Source organism: Humulus lupulus, chromosome 2 (assembly GCF_963169125.1).
Source record: "Humulus lupulus chromosome 2, drHumLupu1.1, whole genome shotgun sequence".
NCBI classification, from domain to species: domain Eukaryota; kingdom Viridiplantae; phylum Streptophyta; class Magnoliopsida; order Rosales; family Cannabaceae; genus Humulus; species Humulus lupulus.
In genome coordinates this window covers 96,551,633-96,578,961 of record NC_084794.1, presented here as the reverse complement: position 1 = coordinate 96,578,961, position 27,329 = coordinate 96,551,633, and the positions used below count along the sequence as shown (strand labels likewise).

The window sequence follows — 27,329 nt, the reverse complement described above, 5'->3', positions numbered from 1 at the left end:
ACACGAGGTCAACTATCTGTTCGACCTTATATCTAACCCCAACCAAGATAATACGAGGTTCTTTCATTTCTGCCACCAGGAAACGACCCGAACCTTCCTGAGTGGGACTACCTACAAGTCCAATGTAGGAAAGCACTACCAGGAGTAACTTTTAACCACCGACCTGGTCGCCAACAGTTTAGCCTTCACCCAAGAAGGTAACTTCTCTGTTTCTCTGGTCGCTTATTTTCCGTTGTTTTGTCTATGTTTTCCTTAGAAATTTAGCTTTCTTCAAGTCCATGGCTACGACCAGCTCCTACTCCAGAGATGGAGCTTCGAGAAGCCCTACTGGCCAGCATGTCTGATGTAGAGAAGAGCATCAAACATCTGGTCACTGAGGCCAACTTGAGACTGGTTGGGCTTTTGGCCCCTCACCAGGACGTGAGGGAGTCCACTGCGGGGAGTGCTACCAGCGAGGAAATTCCCGAGCAGCTCCCAGACGTGTCACAACCTCAAGGGAGGAGACCAATTGGTGTGACAATTAGGGAACCCTCCAGCACCCCGCGAGCGGCTGCGCCCCCTGCCCCTCAGGGAAAGGGTAAAAAGAAAGCCTCTGAACCCCTTGCACCGATCAACGAATCTTCAGATGAGAACGGTACTGATCTCTCACTCTTAGATAGTTTGCCAATTCCCACTTTATATTCAGACTTCTTCATGCCAAAGAGTGAGTGTAACACTAGTAAAGTATATAATATAGCGACTAGTAATTATAGTTTGGGTATTTTACTTACAATTGTCTTTGTTTCCTTTTTGACATAGCACACTTATTTGTTTATACTGTCTAACTGCTTGTGTACTTGTCTTCTTGTAGATATGCCATCCGAAGAAATGTTCGATATGTACAGTGCGCCCGAAGCCCCTGCGGCTCCTGCGAGCAAGAAAAAAGTGAGCAGGCGGCATCAAGGGGAGTGCAGCAAGGCACCCCCAGCCAAGAAGACCCACATTGTGGACCCTCCAGCAGCTGGTCCTTCAACAAACACAACACCACCTCCTTCTCCCCTCGAGCAGCACACTCTGCCTGCACCAGTCGATACGACCCCTTCTCCACTGACTCCTGCTGACCAGATTCAGCCAGCTGCCCCTGCTCCATCAGAGGGTGACATTTCGAGTCGCGCTCTGAGATCAGCCAAGGACAGGATGGCAAAGATCCTGAGGCACGAGCGCTGCCGAGAGGCCATGGCCGGGACAGAGTCAATGGATGTCGACCAGATCTTAACCTGCGCACTGAACGAACTCGCGAGTGTAAGTTGCCTTTTCTTTCGGATACTCCATCCTTTCGTCTATTATAGTCATTTTAACTTTTGTTCTGTTTGCAGGCAATGCTGACCGTTACTGCCGGCCGGCTCCGCTCGGGGGTTATCACCGAGCAATCCAAAGCAGTCGAGCAACGAGATGCTGAGGAGATTAAAGCTGTCAAAGCGAAACATGTCGAGCAGCTTGAGGTGGCTCAAAAGGAAAATGCGACATTGCTCGAGAAGAAGAATAAATTAGCTGAGGAGCTTAGGGGGAAGTAGACTGTCCTGGACAGAGCCGTCGAATCAAGGGACCAGTATAAGGAGTCTAACCTTATCAATTACCGCGAGGCCAAGAAGCTTGAGGCGGACCTGATCGCGAGCAGGCAAGAGGCTGCAGCTACTCGCGGTGTAAAGGATTCATTTTGATATTATAATATTTGCTTTTTTATTATAACATCTGTTCGCATGACCGAACTTAGCATAGTACTTTGGATTGATTTAACAAAATACAAAATTTTTGAAAAATACTCTAAGTACCATAGCATGCTTTCCCTTATCTTGCTCGTGTGTTTACATACCTCTCGATATGTTTTGCTTACTAGATTCCTTATATGCCCCCCAAGTGATTGAGGAGCTTTAGGTCCTCGGTCACTTGCCTTGACCGAAACCTGTTCGAACATTTCTGCACGTAGTAGAGAATTTAAATCGATAATACAGCAAAACAACACACATAATGAGCAAATACTTGTAATAAATAGAATAGTGGTCAAGAATGGTTGGCTGCACACAGTCCCTTATATTTCTCGTAATAAATGGACAAATCGTGTCTGTACGAGTGATCACCGAAATGATCTTACACTTATAAGCGATCAGTTACATACAATGACCAACCCTTTTTCATAACTTGTAAAAAGTAATATTAATACAAGCCAATTCTTTAAGAAGAATTTTTCATTGATAGTACTTGCGCAGGTGTTCTCCATTCCAATAGCAAGGAATGAGATCTCCATTTAAGCGAGCAAGTTTGTAAGTGCCTGGATGGAGGACTTCTTCAATCTGGTACGGTCCTTCCCAATTAGGTCCAAGTACTCCAACAGCCTGGTCGCGGGTGTTAAGGAAAACCCTTCGAAGTATTAGATCTCTGACATTGAATCTCCTTTCACGTACTTTAGAATTGAAATGTCGGGCGACCTTTTGCTAGTAAGTTGCTACTCATAGTTGGGCTTGCTCTCGCTTTTCATCGACCAAATCAAGAGATTCCATCAATAGCTGGCTATTGGAGCCTTGATCGTACGTTATTCTTCTGTGCGACGGTGGATCTAACTCAACAGGTAACATAGCCTCATATCCATAAGCTAAGGAAAATGGAGTATGGCCTGTTGTTGTTTGATGGGAAGTCCTGTACGACCAAAGGACCTCAGGCAATTACTCCGGCCATGCCCCCTTAGCTTCCTCAAGTCTTTTCTTCAGAGTATCCTTTAGCGTTTTATTGACTGCTTTGACTTGTCTGTTTGCTTGAGGATAAGCTCTTGATAATTCCATGTCGCTCGCAAAAATCTGTGAACAGATCACTATCAAACTGGGTGCCGTTGTCTGAGACAATCTTTCTTGGTAATCCATACCGACACACGATGTTTTTGACCATGAAGTCCAGTACTTTCTTGGTCGTTATGGTCGTGAGTGGCTTAGCTTCGGCCCATTTTTGAAGTAATCAACAGCCACTACAGCGTACTTGACACCGCCTTTTCTTGTGGGCAAAGATCCGATTAAGTCTATACCCCAGACAGCAAATGGCCACGGAATTTGCATCTGTTTTAGCTCATTAGGGGCTGCTCGTGGGATTTTGGAGAACCTTTGGCATTTATCGCACCTCCGTACAAATTCCATCGAGTCTTCATTCATTGTTGGCTAGAAGTGTCCTTGTCTTAGGATCTTTTTTGATAAACTCTGCCCCCAGCATGGTCCCCACAAAAACCTTCGTGGACCTCTTTCATCAATTCTTTGGTATTTTCTTTAGAAATACATCTGAGGAATGGCATTGAGTATCCCCTTTGGTACAAGATTCCCTCGACTAGAATATACCTAGCAGCCTGCCACTGAAGGGTCCTAGCTTTGTTTCTGTCTGTCGGTAACACGCCTTGCGTTAGATACTCTATGTAAGGTGCCATCCATGTATCCGCTACCTAGATCACCAAAGAGGTTTCCTCTGCTTGGATGCTTAGTACAGATAGTCGTTCAACTGGCACTATGTTCAGAGCGTCAGCATCCTTGGCACTTGCCAATTTGGCCAAAGCACCAGCGTTTGAATTTTGGTCGCGAGGTACTTGCTGGAGAGTGTACTTATCAAACTGCGCCAATAGATCCTTCACTTTATTCAAGTAAGCGACCATTTTTAAACCTCAGGCCTGGTATTCCCCAATGATCTAATTGACTACTAACTGAGAGTCACTATAGATATCAAGTGACTTTATGTTCATGCCTCTGGCTAATCGTTATCCTGCGAGAAACGCCTCATACTCTGCTTCGTTGTTGGATGCCGTGAAGTTGAACCTGATTGCGCAGTGAAATCGATGCCCCTTAGGCGTTATCAAAATCACTCCTGCTCCTGCGTGATGCTCATTAGAAAAGCCATCCGTGAACAGCTTCCATGAAGGAGTTTGGCTTTGAGGCTCAGGCTCTTCAGGTGCTCCTGGCTACTCGCTATTTGGAAGTCCAGTGAATTCTGCGACGAAGTCTGGCAGGGCTTGCCCTTTTATCGCTGCTCATGGCAAGTAAGAGATATCAAATTGCCCAAGTTCGACCGCCCATTTCAACAATCTGCCCCCGACTTCTGGCTTTTGCAGAACTTTTCGTAGAGGTTGGTAGGTCAAAATTGTGATTGGGTGAGCTTGGAAGTAGGGTCACAGCTTCCTGGAGGCCAAGATCAAGCAATAGGCTAACTTCTGAATAGGTGGATATCGCAGCTCCGCTCCTATTAGCCTCTTGCTTACATAATAAACAGTCTTCTGCACGCCTTCTTCTTCTCTTACCAGGACAGCACTAGCAGCGTATTTTGTGATTGCCAAGTAAATGATCAAAGTTTCTTTATCAACAGGTTTTGATAGAATTGGTGGCTGCGACATGTGCGTTTTCAAAGCTTGAAAAGCCTGTTTGCACTCCTTCGTCCATTCGAATTTCTTGTTGCCTCTGAGTAGATTGAAAAATGGGACGCAACAATTCTATTGAGAGCAGCAATTCTTCTGGTCAAGCTTTGAACATCCTTTATCTTTGTTGGCGATTTCATATCGACCAGGGCTTTGATCTTCTCAAGATTGACCTCAATTCCTCGCGAGTTTACTATAAATCCCAAGAACTTCCTCGATCCTACTCCGAAGGAGCACTTGAGGGGATTCAACTTCATATGATATTTGTTCAAGACGTTGAAGAATTCTTGCAAGTCCCCTATATGCCCTTCTCCCTTCTTTGACTTAACCAGCATGTCATCGACATATACTCCCATGTTTGTCCCGATCATCTCCTTAAACATGTGGTTGACCAGTCACTAGTAAGTCGCACCAGCGTTTTTCAAACTGAAGGGCATTACTTTGTAACAGTAAAGCCATGTGTCAATCCGAAAGCTAGTGTGATCCTCATCAGGAGGATGCATACTGATCCGATTATATCCAGAGTATGCATCTATGAATGAGAGAATCTCGTGCCCTGCAGTGGCATCGACCAGTTGGTCGATTCTTGGGAGCGGGAAACAATCTTTAGGGCAGGCTCTATTAAGGTCTGTGAAATCCACGCATGTTCGCCATTTTCCATTCATCTTGGGAACGAGCACGGGATTAGAGACCCATGATGGATAAAACGCCACCATGATGAATCCATTCTCCTTACGCTTCTCGACTTCTTCCTTTAGAGCCTTCGATCTATCTTTATCGAGCAGCCTCCTTTTCTGCTGTACTGGTGGAAAACTCTTGTCTATGTTTAGGACATGGCTAATGACAGCAGGGTCTATTCCAACCATGTCTTTGTGCGACCAGGCGAAGACTTCCTGGTTTTTCCTAAAAAATTCCAGCAATGCTTGCTTCGTTGTTGTCTCTAAGTTTTTATAGACTTTCACAACCCTGGTCGGATTTTCTTCATTGAGTTGGACCTCCTCAAGGTCCTCGATGGGTCCTATCTCTTCATCAAAATCACCAAAGCGAGGATCTAAATCTCTGTCCTCACTTTGGGCAACGCCCTATTTGGTGACATCATCACCTGATTGGGCTTGTACATCAATTGCCATTTGCAACTCCTTTCCGGAAACTTTCCTCGATACACTCTTCTTTGCCTTAGATATCGAGGCGTTGTAGCACTCACTCACTTCCCACCGATTCCCCAACACGCATCCTATCCCTGTGTCGGTTGGGAATTTCATGGCCAGGTGCCATATCGAGGTAACGGCTCGCAGGTCGACCAGAATTGGCCTCCCAATTACAACATTATATGCTGAAGGACAATCGACTACTATAAAAGCAGTGAGTAATGTCCTGTTTGCAAGTTCAGTTCCTGCCATAACTGGGAGCTTAATTGACCCAGTTGGGGCAAGCCCTTCGCTAGAAAAACCATAAATTGTTTGGTTGCATGGCTCTAGGTCCTTGACGAACAACTTCATTCTTTCTAGTGAAGACTTGTATAAAATATTGACTGAGCTTCCTGTGTCAACTAACACCCTTTTAACCATCATGTTGGCGATTTGAATGTCAACGACCAGCGGATCAGAGTGTGGGAATCGTACGTGTTGGGCATCGTCCTCAGAGAAGGTTATCAATTCCTCCTCTGTTCGAGCTTTCTTTGGTGCTCGATTCTCCACACTCATCATCTCGATGTCCTGGTCGTGGCGTAGGGTTCAAGCGTATTGTCCCCTCGCCTTCCCACTGTCCCCTACAAGGTGTGGGCCACTTCAGATGGTGAGTAACGTGCCTGCCACAGGATCTGGCTATAAAGGTGGCGAGCATTGGCGTGCAGGCGCTTGCTCGTTGCCACCCTGAGCCTCTCGCTGGGACCCTCCTGCGGCTCACACATATCTTCTTAGGTGTCCCTGCCTGATCAGGAACTCAATCTTGTCCTTCAACTAGTTGCACTCATTAGTGTCATGTCCATAGTCGTTGTAAAATGGAAGAATTTATTTGTATATCTCTTGGAGATATCCTTCCTTATAGGTGCGGGTCGCTTATAAGGAACATTAGAGCTGGTCGCCGGGTAGACCTCTGCTCGACTTTCAACAAGAGCTATATAGTTGGTGAATCTCGAGTCATATCTATTGCCCTTGGGGCGTTTATTCTCAGATGTTGACGACTCATTGTTCGCCCTTTTTCCACCATTTCTGCCACTTCCGTTCCCGTTGCCCTTGCCGTTGCCATTGGGTTTATCCGACCCGTTGGTGACCTTGGTGGGTTCTTCCTTCGGTCCCTTGCCTTTCGTAGGCGATATCCCCTCATTGGCAATCGCGTCTTCGAGCTTGATGTACCGATTAGCTCGATCTAGAAACTCTTGGGTACTCTTTACCCCGTTCTTCCTCAAGCTGTTTGTAATGCCCTGAATTCTCCAATGTGGTTTAATGGCGGGATTAGTAGGCCGGGAGGGCATACTTGCTTAATTATGCCATTAATTGATAGAATGCATGTATATGTGAATTATATTCTAATATGATGTTAAATGCATGCATGTGGGTCCACATTTTAAATACAGGGGTTGATGGTAATTTGGCCCATTGAGGGTATAATTGTATATTTGTATGCATGTCGGTGATATATCGTTGAGACCACATTATAATGTGGGTTTGTTCAAGCTATTCGGCATGAGACGATCTTGGATTATTGATTAGCGGTCTAGTCACAACAGGTTTTAAGTTCGGGGCTCGGGTTGAGTCTCGGGGTGATTTTAATGATTAGAGCGTTATCGGGAATTAAAGGGTAATGGGATATGAATTATCGGTGTTTGAGATTATCGAGAATAGCGAGAATTGGAGAGCGTTAATTATGATTAACGAGATAGGTGGAAAATACCAATTTTGCCCTTGGGAGCCTTTAGAAACTTTAAATTGACCTAGGGGTATAATGGTCTTTTTACCCCTAGGATAGATATAACCACTTTTGAGCTAAGAAAGAGGTAGAAAACAGAGTAACTTGGAGAGCTTTCCCGTACCTTCTTTCTCCTTCACTTTCTTTGTGATTTTTGAACCATTCTTGAGGATTCAAGCTTGGGAAGTAAGCCTTGGGAGTTTGGGAGTGTGTTCCTCCATTGAAGACCATCATAAGCTGAGCTTTGGGTAAGTTTCTAATCATTGAATTCCTTGGTTTGCCCTGTTTTAGTTCTGTTTTACAGCTGTGATTTCTAGGTTGAATACTTGGTTTTGTTGGGAGTTTTGGCTAGGGTTCTTATGGTTGTGATGTTTGGGGTATGTTGGGATGGTTTTTGGGTTCATTTGGCACCAAAAATGGGATTTGGAAGCATTGGAATCAGGTTAGAATAGAAGGATATGAAGAAGGAGGTTTTAGGGGGTTCCTGGTCTGGAGGTAGCGCTATAGCGCCCACCCTAGGGCGCTACAGCACTACACAGGGGGCTTTTGGGCGTGTTGGGGGTTCTGAGAATAGCGCTGGGGCGCTAGGGATCAACGTTGTAGTGCTACTCTGTTCCTTCAAAGTCCCGTTTTGAGTGTTTTTAAGGGTTTTTGACTTGGGGTTTCAATCCTTAAGGCCCGGGATCGAATCTACTCATCGTGTGGGCATGTTTCGAGGTCCCGAGAGTGGTGCTTAGGTTAAGACCCTATCCATGTTGATTTTCATTAATGGAGGTTATAATTGGTTGTGATTAGGTAACCGCTAAGGAACCAAAAGATCAATCGTTCTTATAATATTTCTCGCTCGAACTTGAGGTAAGAAAACTACACCTCGTGTATATGACATGTATGATAGTTGTTGAGGCATGCTGGTTGATAAATGTGGACATGGATTGCATATTAAATGCTAGTGAATATTGTTTACTTGTATATGGCACTGACTAGTTAGGGACCCTAACCTAAGAGTCAGAAACAGCATAAGTGTCCTGAACGCAGGGCCGAATGAAGATTAGATCTAATCGATAGCAGTGTTGAATGACTCTAAGGCATCAAATTCACATGGCTAAAGGGAGCTGTACCCACATTAGTGACTTTTGCGACTGTCACCTATCTGTTTTGGACTGATAGTCCTGAATGATTATTATGATCATTGTTGATATTATATCATGCTATATTGTGTTTTCTTGCTGGGCCTTGGCTCATGGGTGCTATGTGGTGCAGGTAAAGGGAAAGAAAAGCTCACCCAGCCTTGAGTGGAGAGCTTAGGTGGTGATGTGTACATATGTGGCAGCTTGACCACCACGGCCAAGGAATTCTCAGAGGAACTAGGGGGTTTACCCTATTTTTGCCGCTTAGGTCGACGGGGTTGTAAATTTGAAACAGTAGTGACTATTTTGTATTATAAATAATCTGTAAATGTTTTGATGAGCTCATGAACAGTTTATAAACTTAATAAAATATATTATTTCCTTTTTATTGGTTTTCCACCTTAGCCTGTTAATAAAACTTAGAAGCACATTTTTAACCAAAGGACTCGGGTAGCGAGTCAAATTTCTGGTTCACCATTCACCGTAACTGTTCTGGGGTAGCCAAGGCGTTACACTGTTCCAGAGGGGGGGATGGCGCCTAACCCCAGCAGTTAGGGCCATCATCTTGCCCTCGTCGCCCACTATTTTGGCTCTAGTCGCTGCTCGCATAAAGCGCTGGACATACTCCTTCAAGGGCTCTCCCTCCTTCTGGCATATCTTGACCAGCTGGTTGGCCTCAGTGGGGTGTACGCGACCCGCATAGAATTGTCTGTAAAATTTCTTCACGAACATATCCCAGAATACTATACTAGCAAGAGGAAATTTAAAGAACCACTCCTGGGCGGTGTCAGATAGTGTGGCGGGGAAGATCCTGCAGCGGGCATCATCCGACACCTTCTGAATATCCATGTGTATCTCAAATTTTTTGACATGAGATACTAGGTCTCCGTACCCATCAAAATTTGGCAGTACTAGAATTTTGAATTTGCTGGGGGTTTCTGCCATAGCAATCCTCTGCACAAACGGGGTGCCTCTCCTCCGATCGTACTCTATGTGCGATGTTCGACCCCCAACTAGATGTTGTACTGCCTGGTTTAGGGCATCAATTTGTGCTTGTAGGTCCTAGGTTTGTAGGTCCATTTGAGATCCTGGAGAGGATAGGTCAAGTGGCTTACAGGCTAGCTTTGCCTCTGGCATTGTCGGCCGTGCATAATGTGTTCCATGTATCCGCTCTTCGGAGGTATGTATCTGATGAGAGACATGTTTTGAGTTATGAAGATCTGGAGCTTGAGCCAGATCTCTCCTTTGAGGAGCAGCCTGTTCAGATACTTGACAAGAAAGATAAAGTCCTCAGGAACAAGACAATACCTTTGGTTAAGGTATTGTGGAGGAACAGCAAGGTCGAGGAGGCGACCTGGGAGCTGGAGTCAGATATGCGGAGTCAGTATCCCGAGTTGTTCAGGTAAATTTCGAGGGAGAAATTTTTGTAAGGAGGGGATAGTTGTAATGCCCTGGATTCCCTATTATGGTTAATGGTTGGATTAGTAGGCCGGGAGGGCCATAACTGTTTAATTATGCCATTAAATGTGTTTATGCATGTTTATGAGAATTATATTATAATATGATGTTAAATGCATGCATGTGGGTCCACATTTGCTTACAGGAGTGTTTTGGTAATTTGGCCCGTTGAGGGTATAATTGAATATATGTTTGCGTGTTAATGATATATTGTGAGACCACATTATAATGTGGATTGGTATCAGTATTTCGGCATGAGACGATCTTTAAACATGATTTATCGGTTTGGTCATAACAGGGTTGAGCTCGGGGCTCGGGGTGAGTCTCGGGGTGTTTTTAATGATTAGAGCGTTACCGGGGATTATAGGGTAACGGGATATGAATTATTGGTATTTGAGGATATTGAGATTAGCGGGAATTGGGAAGCGTTAATTATGATTAACGGGATAAGCGGAAAGTACCAATTTTACCCTTAAAATGGTTTTAGAGGCTTAAAGTGACTTAAGGGTATTTTAGTCATTTGGAGGGATTTATATTACCCTTTAGTTGGCTGTAGAAGTATGTGGAATAAACAGAACAGAAACAGGGCTTCCTTCTTCCTTCCCGTACGTTACTTTTCTCCATATTTCTCTTTGGTGTTCTTGAGCTCAAGGTGGGGCTTTAAGCTAGGAAATTCAAAGGCTGGGTTGGTGGACTTGGTTCAACCATTGAAGGAGGTTCAAATCTGAATTTGAGGTGAGTTTTAGTCATTGGTTTCAGGTGTTACTCTGTTTTCCTTTTAGTTTTTAGCTTATGGTTTTTGTTGTAGAAAGTGGGGATCAAGGGGAGTTTTTGTGTATGTTTGATTGGGTTTTGATGAGGGTGAGTTATGGGTGATGTTTAGAGGTTAAATTGAGTGTTTGGAGGAGGTTTGGAGTTGGTTCCAAGGGAAAACGCAGGGGAGATTTGGCTGGTGCGTGCTGGTTTCTTGGCTGATTTGCGAAATGAGCCGCGGCCTGGCTATGGTGTGCCGCGGCCTATGTTGGCTTTAAAGGTGGAAATGCCTCTGTCAGGAGGGTGAGCCGCGGCCCATCAGGGCAATTTTAGCCAAAAAGATGTTTTTAGCTTGGGGATTCAAACCTTACGCCTCGGGGTTGTACCTAGTACCCGGTTGGGTAGTATTTGATGTCTCGGAGGCTGGGTTTTGGTTTGGGAACCCTCTGTTATCATTTTTATTGATGAATCCTATATTTTGGTTATGACCAGGTGACCGTCAAGGAATTTAAAGGTTGATCGTTCTTAGGGGTCGTTCATATAATAACTATCACTCGAACCAAAGGTAAGAAAACAATGTATGAATACAGTTGCACCCTGTATAGGTATATGACATGCATGGTTTGCTATTGAGGCATGTCGGTTGATATATGTGGACATGGATTGCATATTAAATACTAGCGAACGCTGATTACCTGTTTATGGCACTGACTAGTCAGGGACCAACTCTAAAGTCGATGATCACGCACTGAATAGCTCTATGGCATTAGTGCGGGACCGACCCTAAGGTCGAAGAACTTATAAGCGCTTGCCTGGTCTAAGACCAGATGTATTTAGCCAAGGTATATGACCCCGGTGACTGTTTGTCACATGGCTAGGGGACGTTGTCCATAGTTACGACTCTAGAGTCGAGAGGAAGGTTATGTTGGTGATCAATCACCATGCACCTGTCCTGATCAAACTTATGAAAGAATCACTTACCAGTTAAGCCCTGGTGACCCTATCGTCACATGGCTAGAGGGAGCTATGCTCATTATTGTGACTTTTGACTATTGTCACCTATTTACTTGGACTGATAGTCCTGAATGGTTATTATGATTGTTGTTGATATTATATCATGCTCTATTGTGTTTTCTTGCTGGGCCTTGGCTCATGGGTGCTTTGTGGTGCAGGTAAAGGGAAGGAGAAGTTCACCCAACCCTGAGTGGAGAGCTTAGGCGATGTTGTGTACATACAGGGCCGCTTGACCACCAAGGTCAAGGAGTTCTCAGAGGGACTAGGGGTTTACCCTATTTTTGCCGCTTAGGCCGGCGGGGACTATAAATTTGAAACAGTAGTGACTCTTTTGTATTACAAACTACTTGTAAACATTTTGAAAGGCTCATGAGCAGTTTATTTACTTAATGAAATGTATCATTTCCTTTTTACTGGTTTTTCACCTTAACCTGATAATAACACTTAGATCACGTTTTTAACCAAAGGACTCGGGTAAAGAGTCAAATTTCCGGTTCACTGTTCTCCGTAACTGTTCTGGGGTAGCCAGGGCGTTACAGTCTCATATAGTTGTCATGCTGAGTAAGATAGAGTAGTGAATTTAGAAGGGGATCCAATCCTGAAAAAAAAAATACTACTAAATAACATTGCACTAAGATATAGTAGTGAATTTAGAAGGAGAACCGATCCCAAAAAATTATTACTAGATAACATTGCACTAAGCAGACCTAATTATGATATAATGAACCGTTCCAACGTACCCTAGTAAACCAATACTACCGCTAGATTCTCAGATAGTTTTCATGATGAGTAAGATAAACAAGTGAATTTAGAAGGGGATCCAATCCCAGAAAAATATTACTAGATAACATTGCACTAAGCAGACCTAATTATGACATAATGAACTGTTCCAACGTACCCTAGTAAACCAATACTACCGCTAGAGTCTCAGATAGTTGTCATGCTGAGTAAGATAGAATAGTGAATTTAGAAGGGGATCCGATCCCAAAAAAATATTACTACATAACATTGCACTAAGATATAGTAGTGAATTTAGAAGGGGATCTGATCCCGAAAAATTATTACCAGATAACATTGCACTAAGCAGACCTAATTATGACATAATGAATCGTTCCAACGTACCCCAGTAAACCAATACTACTGCTAGAGTCTCAGATAGTTGTCATGCTGAGTAAGATAGAGTAGTGAATTTAGAAGGGGATCCAATCCCAAAAAAATATTACTACATAACATTGCACTAAGCAGATCTAATTACTACATGATGAGCTGTTACAATGTTAACTAGTCATCGAGATAACATATACTATATGTAATAATATACAATGCATTATATTCTTTTCAACTTGTGCTTACATTTTTTTTTCTTTTTCATATTTTAAATAATACATATAAATAATAAGTTTTTTTAAATATTTAAATAAATACAATTAAAAATATAAATATATATATATATAACTTGTTAAAATAAGAGGCTTTTTCTTAAAAAAAAAAGACATTATTTTTTAAAAATAATGATGAAAATAATATAAATAAATTTTTTGAAATTAACAAAAAAATAAATTAAATAATGCCAATAAAAAATATTGAGAAAAAGTGTTAGAAATGAATATAAAATTAATTTTTTATTTAATTAATGGAGTGTCTTTATATATTATTAGAGTGCAAATATAATGTCCCTAATATACAAATATATATTTTTTATTTTGAAACAACAAACAAATTTTAATTTTAAAATTTTCAATTAAGGGTTTTTTTTATTTTTATTTTATTTTTTATCATTAAAATAATTCTTAGTATTAATAAAACCAAATCAATACTATAATTTGCTTGCTTTATTAAATTCTCGATTTTTTTTTAGTCTAGGATAAGAATTAATTAAATTTTTAAATATCTACCAATAATAAAATTATACAGTATTACTATACGCCCTAAATATCCACACATATTGGCGAGCTAGAAAAGGGCTTAGTTCGATCTGACACATGTAGATCGTCCACCCGGAGCTGTGTGTTGCGGGCCTCCTTTTCTCCAGCCCGAGCTGATTAGAGAGTTAACTGCTACACGGAGGCATCGTGTAGCAGAAGTGTGAGTGTCACGAGCTGGCGCCACACTAAGCTTGTGATGCAGCAGAGATCTGACATCCGAACACTTGTAAAGTCAACCACACAATATAAACGTGCATATATCAGACATCATGTGTCTATTCTATTCCTGAATTCTCGGACACGCAATATAAACGTGCGCGTTCAGACATCTCACGCCTGATTTGGGCCATGCGGCCCATTATCCCTCCTTACCTATTGATTAGACCACACTTCACTGCAAAGTTTAGGAATTAATCATCAGTGTCACAGATATGACGTGAAGGATAAAGAGATCACGGGATGAACCCATTGCCAACCCAGATATCTTCTTCCTATAAATACCAAGACCCTAGGTAGTGCAAGGGGTTGGCATATTTTTGTAAAGAAACACTCTGCAAGAAATAGTCAAGAGATATCAATAATATCGCCTGGTGGACTAGAGAGATTTTAACCTTCGAACCACCTAAAAAGAAAGGAGTGATCATCTATAGTTATTTTCATATTACGGTTCACTAATTAGCATTAATCCATCCCATTTATTCGTATAAATACATGTTGGCGAAGAACCGCTTCAACAATTACCTTATCGAATTTGTATTTAATTTCATTTTTTTAAATCCATTAAATAAAAAAATTGTGGTAGTTGTATTAAATGGCTTAAATTATTATTGTTATTTTCTTTTTTTTTTTAATGCATTTAATTGGTCAAATTTGTAATTAAAATTATAGTGTCTTAAATTAATGGGTGATTTTTATTAAAAATTTAATATTAAATTATAAAAATGTGTAGTTGCCAAAATTAATTGATAAATGATTTAAAAAGACAATATTAAATTAAATATTTCTACATGATTACTGATTACATTTGGGAAGTAACAACACATTAAATATTTATTCATTAAATTAAGAAAGTGTGGTTCTTGTATTAAATGACATAGTTTAATATTGTTATTATTTTTTCGGTTTTTTAATTTTTATTTTTGTTTTTTGTTAAATGCATTTAATTTGTGAAATTTGTTATTAAAAAATAGGTGGCCGAAATTAATGGGTGTCTTTTATAAAATAGAAATAATATTTAATTAATGTGAATGCATGATTAGTGTTTACATTGGGAAGTTACCACATATTAATTATTTATTTATTCTTTCAATAATATTTTATTATTTATTTAAAGGAATCCAAAATATTTTTATTAAGAATGTGAAAGGTTGCATTGTTTTTTCATAACACACACTATAAAAATATTACCATATAACCTAAACCGACTGTGCTATTTTTTTTTTTAAAGATCAAGTTTTACAAACATTCAACTACCATGTCTATCATCAATATATCAGATTCAACATATTCAAATAATGAAGATAACTCTTCACCATTTCAATCCAAAGATGATGAAGTAAATTCTCCATTGAAGAAGATCAAGGTTGAGAAGTTTGACAATGATGCAAAGTCTCAATTGAAGAATATCAAGACTGAGAAGTTTAGCGGTGATAAGAAAGATGTGAATTCACTTGATGCTCAACTAGAGTAAAATCCAAATGGAATATATTTCGATATTATGTTCCAAAAATTTAATGAAAATTTCAGTCGTCTACTTGAATTGAAGAACAACATAGATGAATTTGTTCGAGAGAAGACAAGATGCACCTTTGCGATGCAAACTCTGCATGAATCAGTGGCCAACTATTTTGATGCAGAGAGGAAAAAAAACGAGGTGTGGGAGACATATTTGAAGGAGAAGGAGAAGAAGATGACAAAGAAGAATGACAATTCTAAAATACTTCAAGTGTTTTTTTTGTTTTGTTTTAAATTTATTGTTTCTGTGTGTTTCCTTAGATCTTACTATAATATTTTTATTCTATTATGTTTTAATTTTTTTATGGACATTTTCTTATTATGATTTGTTATAAATAGAAACTTTTATTTCTTTTGGGTCTTCAGATAAAATCTTATTATTATTTATTTATTAATAATGTTAATAATTTTGTTGGAGTGAAATAGTCCAATTTAAAAAAAAAAACAATTAATGCCGAAATTGTATATTAATTTTCGGTTTTCAATTTAAAATTTTAATTAATAATTAACAATTTACCATTAAGCAATCTCTAAATTAATGGACTTTATAAATTACCTAACCAATTATATTAAATGAATATATTTCCTTATTGGGCAATATATAACTAATGAATAAATATCTAATTTCACAACAACATAATTTGATTTTCCCAATAAAATACAAAGAGATGCTTCTTTTAAAAAATCAAAATAGTTTTTAATGCTAGCCGATTTTTTTTTTAATTAACACATGCCAAAATTAATGCTTTAAAAAAAGTTTCAATTAATTTCCTATTTTCAAGGTAAAGAATATCAATAGTTATTGGTTATGATGTAATCTTATCAATAAATGCTCATTTATTGATAATAGAAAATTTGAAAAATTGTATTGTTTTGTAGTTTATGGAAAAAAATGAAATTAATTAAGTTAACATTTTTTGGGAAAAAATGAAGAGTTGTATTGATTCATTTTACCTATAATCAAAGTAGTTTGGCATAAATCAAAGTTGTTTTTTTTTTTTTTTAAATTTGTATTTTATAATGTAATATGGAAAATTTTATTTTTTATTTTTGTTTTGATGTTCATTTATTGTTAGAAAAACCAATAGTCATCATTATTTTATGGTACATAAAAAATCATTAATTAGTTGTGATTTCCAATATAATATTTAAATAATAAAATCTCAAATTCAAAATAATAATTTAATAACTTAAATAAATTTAAAAAATATTGCAAAAATATATATTTCAATTAGTTCATTGGAAATTACATATACTTGCACCAAATAATATTTAAAATGCTACATTAGAAATTAAACAAACTTATTTCGATCAACAATATAAAAATACAAAAGTAAACCAAATTACTACTCCATATCTTTCTAATTATTGATTACATTACTACTAACAATGATATCTTGATTTTGGTCTTCGGATATTTGAGATGCTTCACATAGTTGCTATACAAAACAATAAATAAATAAATAAAATTAGATAAACATATACTAACCAGATAATGTTTCATACTGTAAAATTATGAAATTAATTAAGATATACCAACCAGACGACGACGAAGTTTATGGATAATATTATTTGAACCATTTAACATATCTCTAGATTCAAGGATCTTTGTAACCAAAATATTTTGCAAACCAACAACCATTGTGAGCAAAGCATTTACTTTAGCCACCCCAACCTGTAAAAAATAAACTAATATAAAATTCCAAAAATAATTAAAATACTAATAAAAAATAATAATACATACACATTTTACATGGTCTGGAATTTGAAGGTTCCATTTGTTTACATCTAATGGTATATTAATGGTCATTGCATCACCATCTTCATCAAGAATGACAAAACTCCATGGTGGGATAGGAACATCACGGTCTACCTCATCTACACATACATGGTTTTCATATTCCTAATTTTTAAATAGAAAAAAAGATTTTAGAAAAATAATAATCCAAGTGTTCTAACATAAACATAAAATGAGATCTCAATCATAGACACATATATAGATATGAAGATATTACCTTACAAAAAGAACAATAAAACTCACTATGAAGACAACGTCGAATTCTACTTTCGAACATTGAAGAGGATGACTCCAAACTTTTCATAAGAGATCTATACTGACAAGCGCGATCTAAAATCATTTTGGACCTGATTTGATTAGGAGATGATGAGTTGTCATAAAAAATTTGTCTCTTCTTTCTAACCATTCCTTTTAAATCCTTAGATCTACTTCTTTTATTATTCATCCCCTTCCCCTCTACTCCCATGTGTTTTCTCTCTCCCCCTCTATTTTTGTTCCCACACGATTTTTTTCTTCTTCTTTCTCTCCTTCACATGCTCACGAAATTATGGTGCAATTCTTATTTTTTTTTATGTTTATTTTTTTACTTTGAATGAAGAAGAAGAAGAAGAAGAATAGAAAGTTAAAGAAATGGATGTATATTTATTATGAAACCCTAATTTTTAAAATTTTAAATTAAATCAAAACTTGAAAAGAGAGCTTTATCTTTTATTGGTTGGAATCACTATTCCTAATGACAAAAAAAATGCAATTTCGAAATTAATGCAAAAAAAAATATATATATTTACTTGTTGGTAACTTGATGTACCAAGTCACCTACATATCATGTCAGCATATTTGCACATTTATCTAGATACTCATGTGTAGGTAATACCCATTGAAAACTTTTTCCAATGAAAATTATTACTTATTCATTCACTTTCTCTCTTTTATTTTTTTTTCTTCCATTTTTCAATCTTTCACTTTTTTCTAGAAGTAAAAGTCTAAAAATTAAAAACAAATCGCCTTTACATTTTGGAAATATAAATTATAGAATTTTTTTTTTTATTTTTGTCATTTTAAATTTCATTTTTTAGTTTTACTTAAATATAGATAAATTTATATTCATATAAACATGGAAACTAAGAACACATTTGATTCCTTAACTAAAAAACTGTTTTTTGTTTTTAAAACCTAAAAACTATTTTCTGAAAACAAATAAGGGTGTTTGATATTGTTTTCAAAAAATAATTTTTAAAAACAAAGTTACAAAAAACAAAAAATTTTAAAAACAACAAAAAGTTATTTTAATTGTTTTCAAAATTTTTTTGTCAATTTTTGTTTCATATAACATTATTAATTATTATTATTACACATTACTTTCACTCTCATTAATCTATCTCACTTTCTCTCTCATCACTTTTGATCTCCTTATTTTGTCTCTCATCACTTATTATCTCATTATTTTCTCTCTCATCACTTCCTATATCATCATTTTCTCTCTCCTCATTTTTTATATCTCACAATTTTCTCTCTCCTCATTTTTTATATCTCACAATTTTCTCTTTCATTTTTTTTCCATACATCAATTTCTCTCTTCTCAATTTTTCTCATTACTTTTTCTCTTCTTATTTTTCATCACTTTTTCTTTCACATTACTTTATCTCATTATTTATTATAAACTTTTAAATGATTTTTCTTTTGTAAATATATTTATTAATTTTTTATTTAAGATTTTTTTTTTTTAAAAAACTAAAAAATTATTTTTAGAAAACATTAACCAAACAGCTGTTGTTTTTTGAAAACTACAAAAATTGTTTTCTCTTCTCATTTCTGAAAACATAATTTTGAAAACAAAAAACAGAAAACAATACCAAACATGCTCTAAGTTTTTAAAAATTAAATAATATATAAATTTATTATATTAAATACTATACATATTATTATATTTTTAATATAAATTATGTTGTAGTCATTAAATTATTATTATTTTTTGAAAAACTTTTCATAAATATTTTAATACCTGTAGGTATAGGTAGTGATTAAAAGTAATTTATATTTCCCTATATATTTTTTTTATTATATGAATGTACCACATTTTTTTAAGTGATGCGCCACATTATTGCACTTACCAAACTTTTCCAACTTCAAAACAAATCAGGTACTATTATAGGTAATAAGCTACAGTAAACCATTATTTATTTTATATATTAACAAATCACATGATAATCCTTTTTTAAAAAATAAAAAAAGTCACAAGGTAACTTCACTTGGTATATAAACTAAATATGCTTTTCACATGATATCCTTCTCATTATTTATTTTGAAGCATAAAGCATATGCATTATTTGAGCTATTTAATAAATAATCAACATTTTAATATTCACATTACGGTACGATATTTTTATGTCCATGGACAAATTTTAATTAGTAGATCGAGGTGTCAATTCTTGTGGGTTGTGTCAACTTAATGTTGAGTTTTTGGATGAATATGTGTCATAAAATATATAACATATGTTTGTTTATTTAACTTTTATTATAAGTTTAAGTTAATTTAACTAATTAAGTTTTTTTTTTTAATTTTATTTAAACAAATTTAAAGGATGAAAAATTATTCAACAAATATTTAATAAAAATTAAATTAATTGGATTAATAAAAATTAATTTTTGCGTCAAGTATGTCAAAATAAATATATCATATATTAATTGTGTTTTGTCTAACTCAAAATTTTCATCCAAACTAATTACTATTAACACAAACAAGTAGTGGAAATACTATTCTTTCAAACTAACATGTTTGAGTATTTTTATATATAAAAAGTGATCATTTAATGGATTTTTGGTTTAACCATTTTTTTTTTCAATTTTAACTTAATCAAAATATAATATACTAAACTAAATATTTAATAATTATATTAATATAAATTCAAATATTATAAAATATTATCATTATAATAATAGCTAATACATAATCCTCATATTTTTTTATATTTAAAAAAACAAGTTAGTTTTATTATTACTTAATGTAATTTATATAAATATATATATTCATATTAAATAATTATAAGTACATTATACATGTATGCTATAAGAGTCTGATTGTGTAACTACATTCCTCTTTTATCAAGATATCATTTTATTCTGCAATCAATGAGGTATGCTTTGAAGAATATCATAATCAAATGTTTTGTTTCTTGAATAGAAGCAAGTAGGGACCGATTGTGATTTAAAATATCATTATGTATACAATATTTTGGTTTAATTTTTTTATATGTTTATGTAATTATTTTATAATATGTGATGTTGTTTATTTATTTGAAATTTATATAATAATAAAAATAAATTAATATATTTTTTAAATAAAATTAAATAAATTGTACGTTTCTTTAAAAAAAAAAGAGAGATCTAAAGATGATTTTTTTTTTTGAGGAAAGATCTAAAGATGAATTAAGGTATCTTTTAACTTTTTTTTTTTAAGAAAAAGCGGTTTACAAGTGTGTAACAATTCTGGATTGTAAATTCCCTCTTCGGAGAGGATTCTTCTTCTTTCGCTTTGCCTTATTTTTTTATAAAAAGGAAAAGAAAAGAGATATTTAGAATAACATTTAAATGAAAATAAAAGGGATAAAAAAATGTACGTTTCACTATCATGTGTTAGAATAATGTACACTCCTGAATAATATAACTTAATCATGCAAAAGTGCACAGTACAAATATTTTTTTTTGTTCTTAAAAACCAGAAAGTGACACTTAAAAAAGAAAGAGATAAAAAAAAAAGTGTAATTAAATGCGCAAAAATAGGAGTAGGTGGGCCGAGATGGATGATGGATGTAGGGCTTTGGGAAGGTGCAAGGTTGCTTCGTGTGGCCCAATAAGTGAATGAAGATTCTGAGTCACGCAACGCAAGGCAAGGCAATGGCAGTCGTCAGTCACCAACACCAACCCACCATCTCTTCTCTTCTCTTCTTCTTCTGCTGCTGACGTGGCCACTTTGACGAGAGGTTGGCATTCATCATGATAGAGCTTGACATTTTGAGCTTCTTCCTTCCTCGAACCATTCCACACCCCTTCTTCCAAATTCCCCATTATGCCCACCCAAACACTTCCAGAATCTCTTCCTACTGTTCCATTCCATCACTTCCAAATTCCAATACTCATACCTTCCTCAATTTTATTTAATTATTTTAATATTTATAACTCCAAGTATTAATACTTTTGGAATAATTTTAATACGTCAGCCACTATGCTAAATAATACTAAATTATACTAATAACATTATTTCGTGTAATAAAATGTCTAACATAGTGTGATGTAATAATTAGTGATTAGTATAATTTAATTTGAAATAGTATACAAGCGACTCAATATTAAATTGTATAAATATGATCATGACATACCTAAGGGTAGCAAATCGGGTTTCGACACAACACGACTTGAAAATGATACGATTTTTGCATGTTAGGGTTAGAAAAATTAAGTGTGTCAAAAATAGGTCGAACCTATTTGACATGACATTTTTTTGGTCGAGTTAGGGTCAACTCATGTAATACGAATTGATCTGTTTATATTCATTATATCATTGAAATTATTTATTTATAGTTAGAATATTATTTCTTTTCCATAAAAGAGAAAAATTCCTTAAAATAATATATCAATTTTGTTTATTAGAAACTTAATATATTTTTGTGTAGTGCATCAGTCAAATGAGCAATCAAAAATGTAAAATAAATCAAATATGTAATATTAATCATGTTGATTTACACGACGAGTTGACACGAGAACATGACGGGTCAGGTTAAGATTGAGAGTTTTTGACACAAAACATAAATTGGTTGAGTTAATGTTGACCAATTAGACACGTCAACTCGTTATAACACGACACAAATATGACATGATGACACGAATTGTCACCCTGATGTACTTTAGTGATACTATAACTCTTCTCACACATAGAAGGTCCCAAATTCTAATCTATCTCCTCCAATATAAAATAATACACTAATCCTCTAATCTTACTTTGTAGTATATAATTTTGAGCATCATATAGCTCCCATAGTAATATTTTGAACTCTATATTATATTTCATAGTTATTTTTATAAAAAAGTGTTACGGGACAAAACATTCGGTGCCACCGACTTTTCTTTAAGTGGGTTTTCTGTTCTATTTTGAATTTCCAGCTCTTTTAAGTATCACACTATTTTTTAGGTGGTTGATAAATATATTTTTTATTGATGTAAGGCAGTATTGTAAAAAAAAATTGTAGGAAGTAACATATTAATATCTCTTCTATATAAAAAAACTAATATCTAAAATTAATATGTAGATAATAGAAATTCTTAATTTTAACGGTTTGTTATTGTTAATTTTAACGGAATATAACTTTAAAATTAATTAAAAATATTATAAAATATCATTATTTAATATAAAACTATATATATAATAATTATATTAATATAAATTTAAATTTAAATGTTATAAAATATTATTATTATAATAATATATACTATAAAATTAGATATTTAATAATTGTATTAATATAAATTTAAATGTTATAAAATATTATTATGATAATAATATATAATCTTAATTTCTTACTAATTATAATAATATGTAAATATTTAATATTTATATTAATATAAATTTAAATATTATAAAATATTATAATAATAATAATATATAATCTTAATTTTTATTAAAAAATTATCATTTATGTTTAAAAAGGTTATTATATTATATAAATATATATTTTTTAAAATTATAAATAATTTTTTAATTTAATATATTTATTTTATTCTTTTATATATAATATTATTTATTTATATAATAATTATATAAATTTAAGGGAATATACTTATTTGGTACCCTATGTTTTTGCAAAGTATCATTTTGGTACCTTCTGTTTTCAATAATGCTTATATGGTACCCTATATTTTAAAATCGTACATATTTGGTACCCTAAACTCAGATTTAATAGATAAAATTTTGTCAATATGATCAAACTGTCATCAGTTATATGTAATTATGAAATTAAATTTAAATTTGTAATTTACATAATTGATAGCAGTTTGATTAAATTAACAAAATTTTATCTATCAAATCTGAGTTTAGGGTACCAAATATGTACGAATTTAAAATACAGGGTACCATATGAGCATTATTGAAAAGAGAAGGTATCAAAATGATACTTTGTAAAAATATAGGGTACCAAATGAGTATATTTCCTAAATTTAATAACAATAATTAATAAATTATATAAATAAAATACATAGTGATGGTCTTGTATCTATTATATATAATATGGATGGCAAATATGTGGATTTTTAATTATATTAACTTAGTATGTGAACTAACTGAAAATTCCCAAATGCATATTACTTTTACAGAAATTTTGTACATACTGTAGTATTCTCAATTTGGAATTTTCGACCCTCCTCTAATATAAATAAATAAAAAAGTCAAAATCATTTTGGGTCACGTCCTCACGTGTCATCCATATGACATGTTTGGAATCTTCAAATTAGCAAAATCAAGGGTCGGGATCGATTCAAAAAGTCTTTGGTTTGACTGAGCGAACCTCCATATATATCACAAACCTCTAAGTTCCTTTTCCCCTTCACTCTTACAAAAGATTGAATTTTCAGAGATTTCTCCGTTCGAGAATTGCATTTTTCTTTCCTTTCTATAAATATATATATACATATATACACAGAGGTGGCCATGAGTGAAACCATGCCTAACCCAACTGAATGGATGCAATTCTACAGCCCAAACTTCTCCGGTAGTCAAGGAGCAACGACCACCACTCATCACTCTACTCTATTCCCCGATCGAGTTTCCGACGCCACAGTAGTCACCACTGCCGCCGCCGCAACCGAACTAGTCGGCTCCGGAAGTTCCAGTCCCTCTGCTGCGGCGGGAACCAACCGCTTGAGTCCGGAGGGTGGCCGAGTTTCGAAGCCTGTACGACGTCGTTCTAGGGCTTCACGGCGAACGCCAACGACGCTTCTCAACACCGACACCACAAACTTCCGCGCCATGGTCCAACAATTCACCGGTGGTCCCACCGCCCCCTTCGCCAACTCTGGGGCCCACCCTGGTGGTCCAGGTTTCGCGTTCGGACTGGGCGCCCGCCAAAACTTCGTAAACCCTAGTGCAGGCATGGTCCCAGCAGCAGCTTTGGCCGGTTACAATTACCATCATCAGCCGCCACAGCAGCAGAATATCTACCAACAGCAGTATCCCTTCTCGCTAAGCACCGGCACCGGCGACGATAGCTTTGTTCAGAGACTGAGCTCCGGTAGGCCAGTGATGGGCAACATGGGGGTGAGTACAGAAGATTTTCTGATGGGGGTCACCGCCGGCATATCGGGTTCCCAAGTTGCGGCGGCGAGGCCTTCTTCAAACTCGGCGAACGAGAATCGGAGTAATAATTTCATGTTTTGATGAATTAGAAGGGACATTACAAGGTAGAAAAGAAAGTTAGGTGAAAGTGAAGACTTTAGAACCATTAGAAAAGTACACTACACTGACCCGTCTAAGTTAGGTTAGGGAGAGAATTCTTGACCAATGTACATACGATATTTATTATATATAATGATAATAATATAATATGATATGATATGTACGTCTCTTTGGCCCTTTTAGTTAACCTGCAACACCAAACTACACCAGCTCTAGGTCTTGTTGATCATCTATCTACAATGTACCCTCACTCACGTTTACTTTTCTTTCCTTTCTTTCTTTTGTTCAGTCTTTTTTCTCTTTCATTAATTTAATTTCTACTTTTTAGTTTTATTATTTAGAATTGTGCATGTGCATCATTCTTTGTTCATTTTCTTTTTTTGGGAGCAGCAGATCATCTATTATTGTTTTCCTTTTTGAGGTTTTTATTGGGTACGTGCTTACTTATTTCATAGCTATGTTTACTAGTATATATATTAATCAAAAAGTTATCTGTTTGCCTGTTATATATTGCGTTATTTGTTTTAGTACTTCTTTTATGTAAATACATGTGATACATGTGTGTGTGCACACATATGTATAAATATATATTATGTGTTCGTTTTTCTATTTGTGGCTAAATAGCAACCGAGTTTGCACAAGTGAAAGAAAAAAAAAGACTAGTCAAAGAAGTGAATTAGAAAATATATTCTAACTGTAATGTTCAATATTCAATAGACAATAGTTGCTGTGTGTACTATTATCCAATAAAATAAGAGTACACTTTTCTTTAATCACAAAATACTATATGATTGATCAATTGGTCATCAATTTTATTCGTTTCTTTTGGTATTAGTCTATTAATGGCAAAATATAATAAAAGACTAACTTGTTATGATATACTTAAAAGCTCATTAACATAAAGGATCATGTTAATAATAAATTATCAATATGTCCCACACTCACAAACTCAAAGAAAGTATTAATTTATTCATCATAAGTAAAAAGTTGTAGGAAATTAAGGTTTGACACTTATCTTCACATTTATGAAACTGTAAAATCCATATTTAGCATTTTAAGATTCGACAAATATATTTGATTTATTGTGTTTATTTTCGGTTCAATAAAGAAAAATATAATTGATTTTATTGCTTTTAATTTATGATATTTCTTCTTTATTAGGTTTGTATTTTTGGTAAAAATAAAATCTCCTTATTTTCATATCCTTTTAGACTTTATTTTCTTTCTAAAATTAACAAATTCTCTTGTTACCCAGCCCATTGTATCTTTAGACAACCAATAATGGGTAACTTCTCAATATCTCTAGACAACTCTCAATCGGCCAAGAATGGGTAACTACTCAAAGTTAGTCAAAGGATGAACTTGACCATGAACAAGTCCAGATTCGTACAGTTTTGCAACTACATAATCTCTGTCTATTCCTACGATTTCGGCTGCATTGATTGTGATTGAAAGTTTATTTTGGAAACTTTCCTAGTGTGTGTTGTGGGTTTAGAATTGTGTAAAGCTTACTTTGGGTAAGTATTTTGTGTATAAATATGAACCAAAGCATCAGCCCTAAGGACATCTTATTCGCCTCAATTTCTTATACTTTTAGAAGAGTGTCTTTCTTTTGTAAAGGATAGTTGTTATGCTATTCCTTGGTTATTTTGTCTGCTTTGCAATTGCTTATGAGTTGAGCAAACTCACAAAGAGATGAACGTGAAGAACAACCTTCGGGAGAAGGTTCATCAAAGTCTTGCATCGGGATGAAGCAAGCATTCATCAAGCAAATTGAAGGGAGTTCAAACCTTGGTGTCTTAAGGAGGTTCATTCAGCAAAGAGAGAGTACATCAAGCTTGTGACAAAACCATTAGATGAAGTCTAAGTTTTGTTTAAGTCAATTACTTTGTACTTGTGAAATTTGACTAATGAATCTTATCTCTGGATGTGGCCCCGTAGACTAGTAATATCCGAAAGGATATTGACACCACGTAAAAAAAACGTTGTGTGTCATTTTATTATTCAGTCAATTCTATTTTATCACACTGGTTTGATATTCTATAGTGACAAGAACTTCTGTAGCAACAAAATACTGGTTTGCTGTACCAACTTGTTTGTTCCGCATTTCATTAATTTGGTTAATTGAATAAAAAGTTGGTAATAATAAATTATGGTATTTCATTTGGTATCAGAGCAGGTCACTAAACTCTTAGTGAGATCTTGTGATTATTTTTCTGTTTAATCTGTTTTGTGTGATATGCCATTTTTCGCAGAAGGAAGCTCCATAACGCGACCACCCCTACTCAATGACTCTAACTAATCTTATTGGAAAGTGAGGATGAGGGCTTTCATCAAGTCTCTAGATGATAGAGCATGGAGATCTATTTTATATGATTGGTCTCCACCGGTCGAAAAAGATAAGGAAGGTAATACCAAGGTAAAATCTGAACTTGAATGGTCCACTGAGGACGAGAAGTTGTTTGGTTATAATAACAAGGCCTTACATGCTATTTTTAATGGTGTTGATGAAGGTTTTATCAAACTAATTTCTTCATGTGATTCAGCAAAAGAAGCTTTGATAATTCTTCAAACTCAGCTTGAAGGAACTGCTGATGTCAAGCGAACTCGGTTTACAATGCTTCAAACTAAATTTGATGAACTTAGGATGTTAGAATCTGAAACTCTCTCTGAACTTTATGAAAAGTTGTCTGACATTGCTAATGAATATTTTGCATTGGGTGAGAAACTTGATGAATCTGTGCTGGTTAGGAAA

General features: G+C 35.3%; 1 protein-coding gene across 1 annotated transcript; it reads left to right on the top strand.

The window, feature by feature from the left end:
* The first annotated feature begins 23,646 nt into the window (after nt 1-23,646).
* On the top strand, nt 23,647-25,080 carry LOC133818256 (VQ motif-containing protein 22-like). The gene has a single exon (XM_062251014.1). The coding sequence runs from the start codon at nt 23,831-23,833 to the stop codon at nt 24,554-24,556; it is 726 nt and encodes a 241-aa protein (XP_062106998.1). The 5' UTR covers nt 23,647-23,830; the 3' UTR covers nt 24,557-25,080.
* Nucleotides 25,081-27,329: the final 2,249 nt, after the last annotated feature.

Bases quoted from the DNA above. Each gene is read 5' to 3' on its own strand.
- LOC133818256 (XM_062251014.1), top strand. From the start codon at position 23,831: ATGAGTGAAACCATGCCTAACCCAACTGAATGGATGCAATTCTACAGC.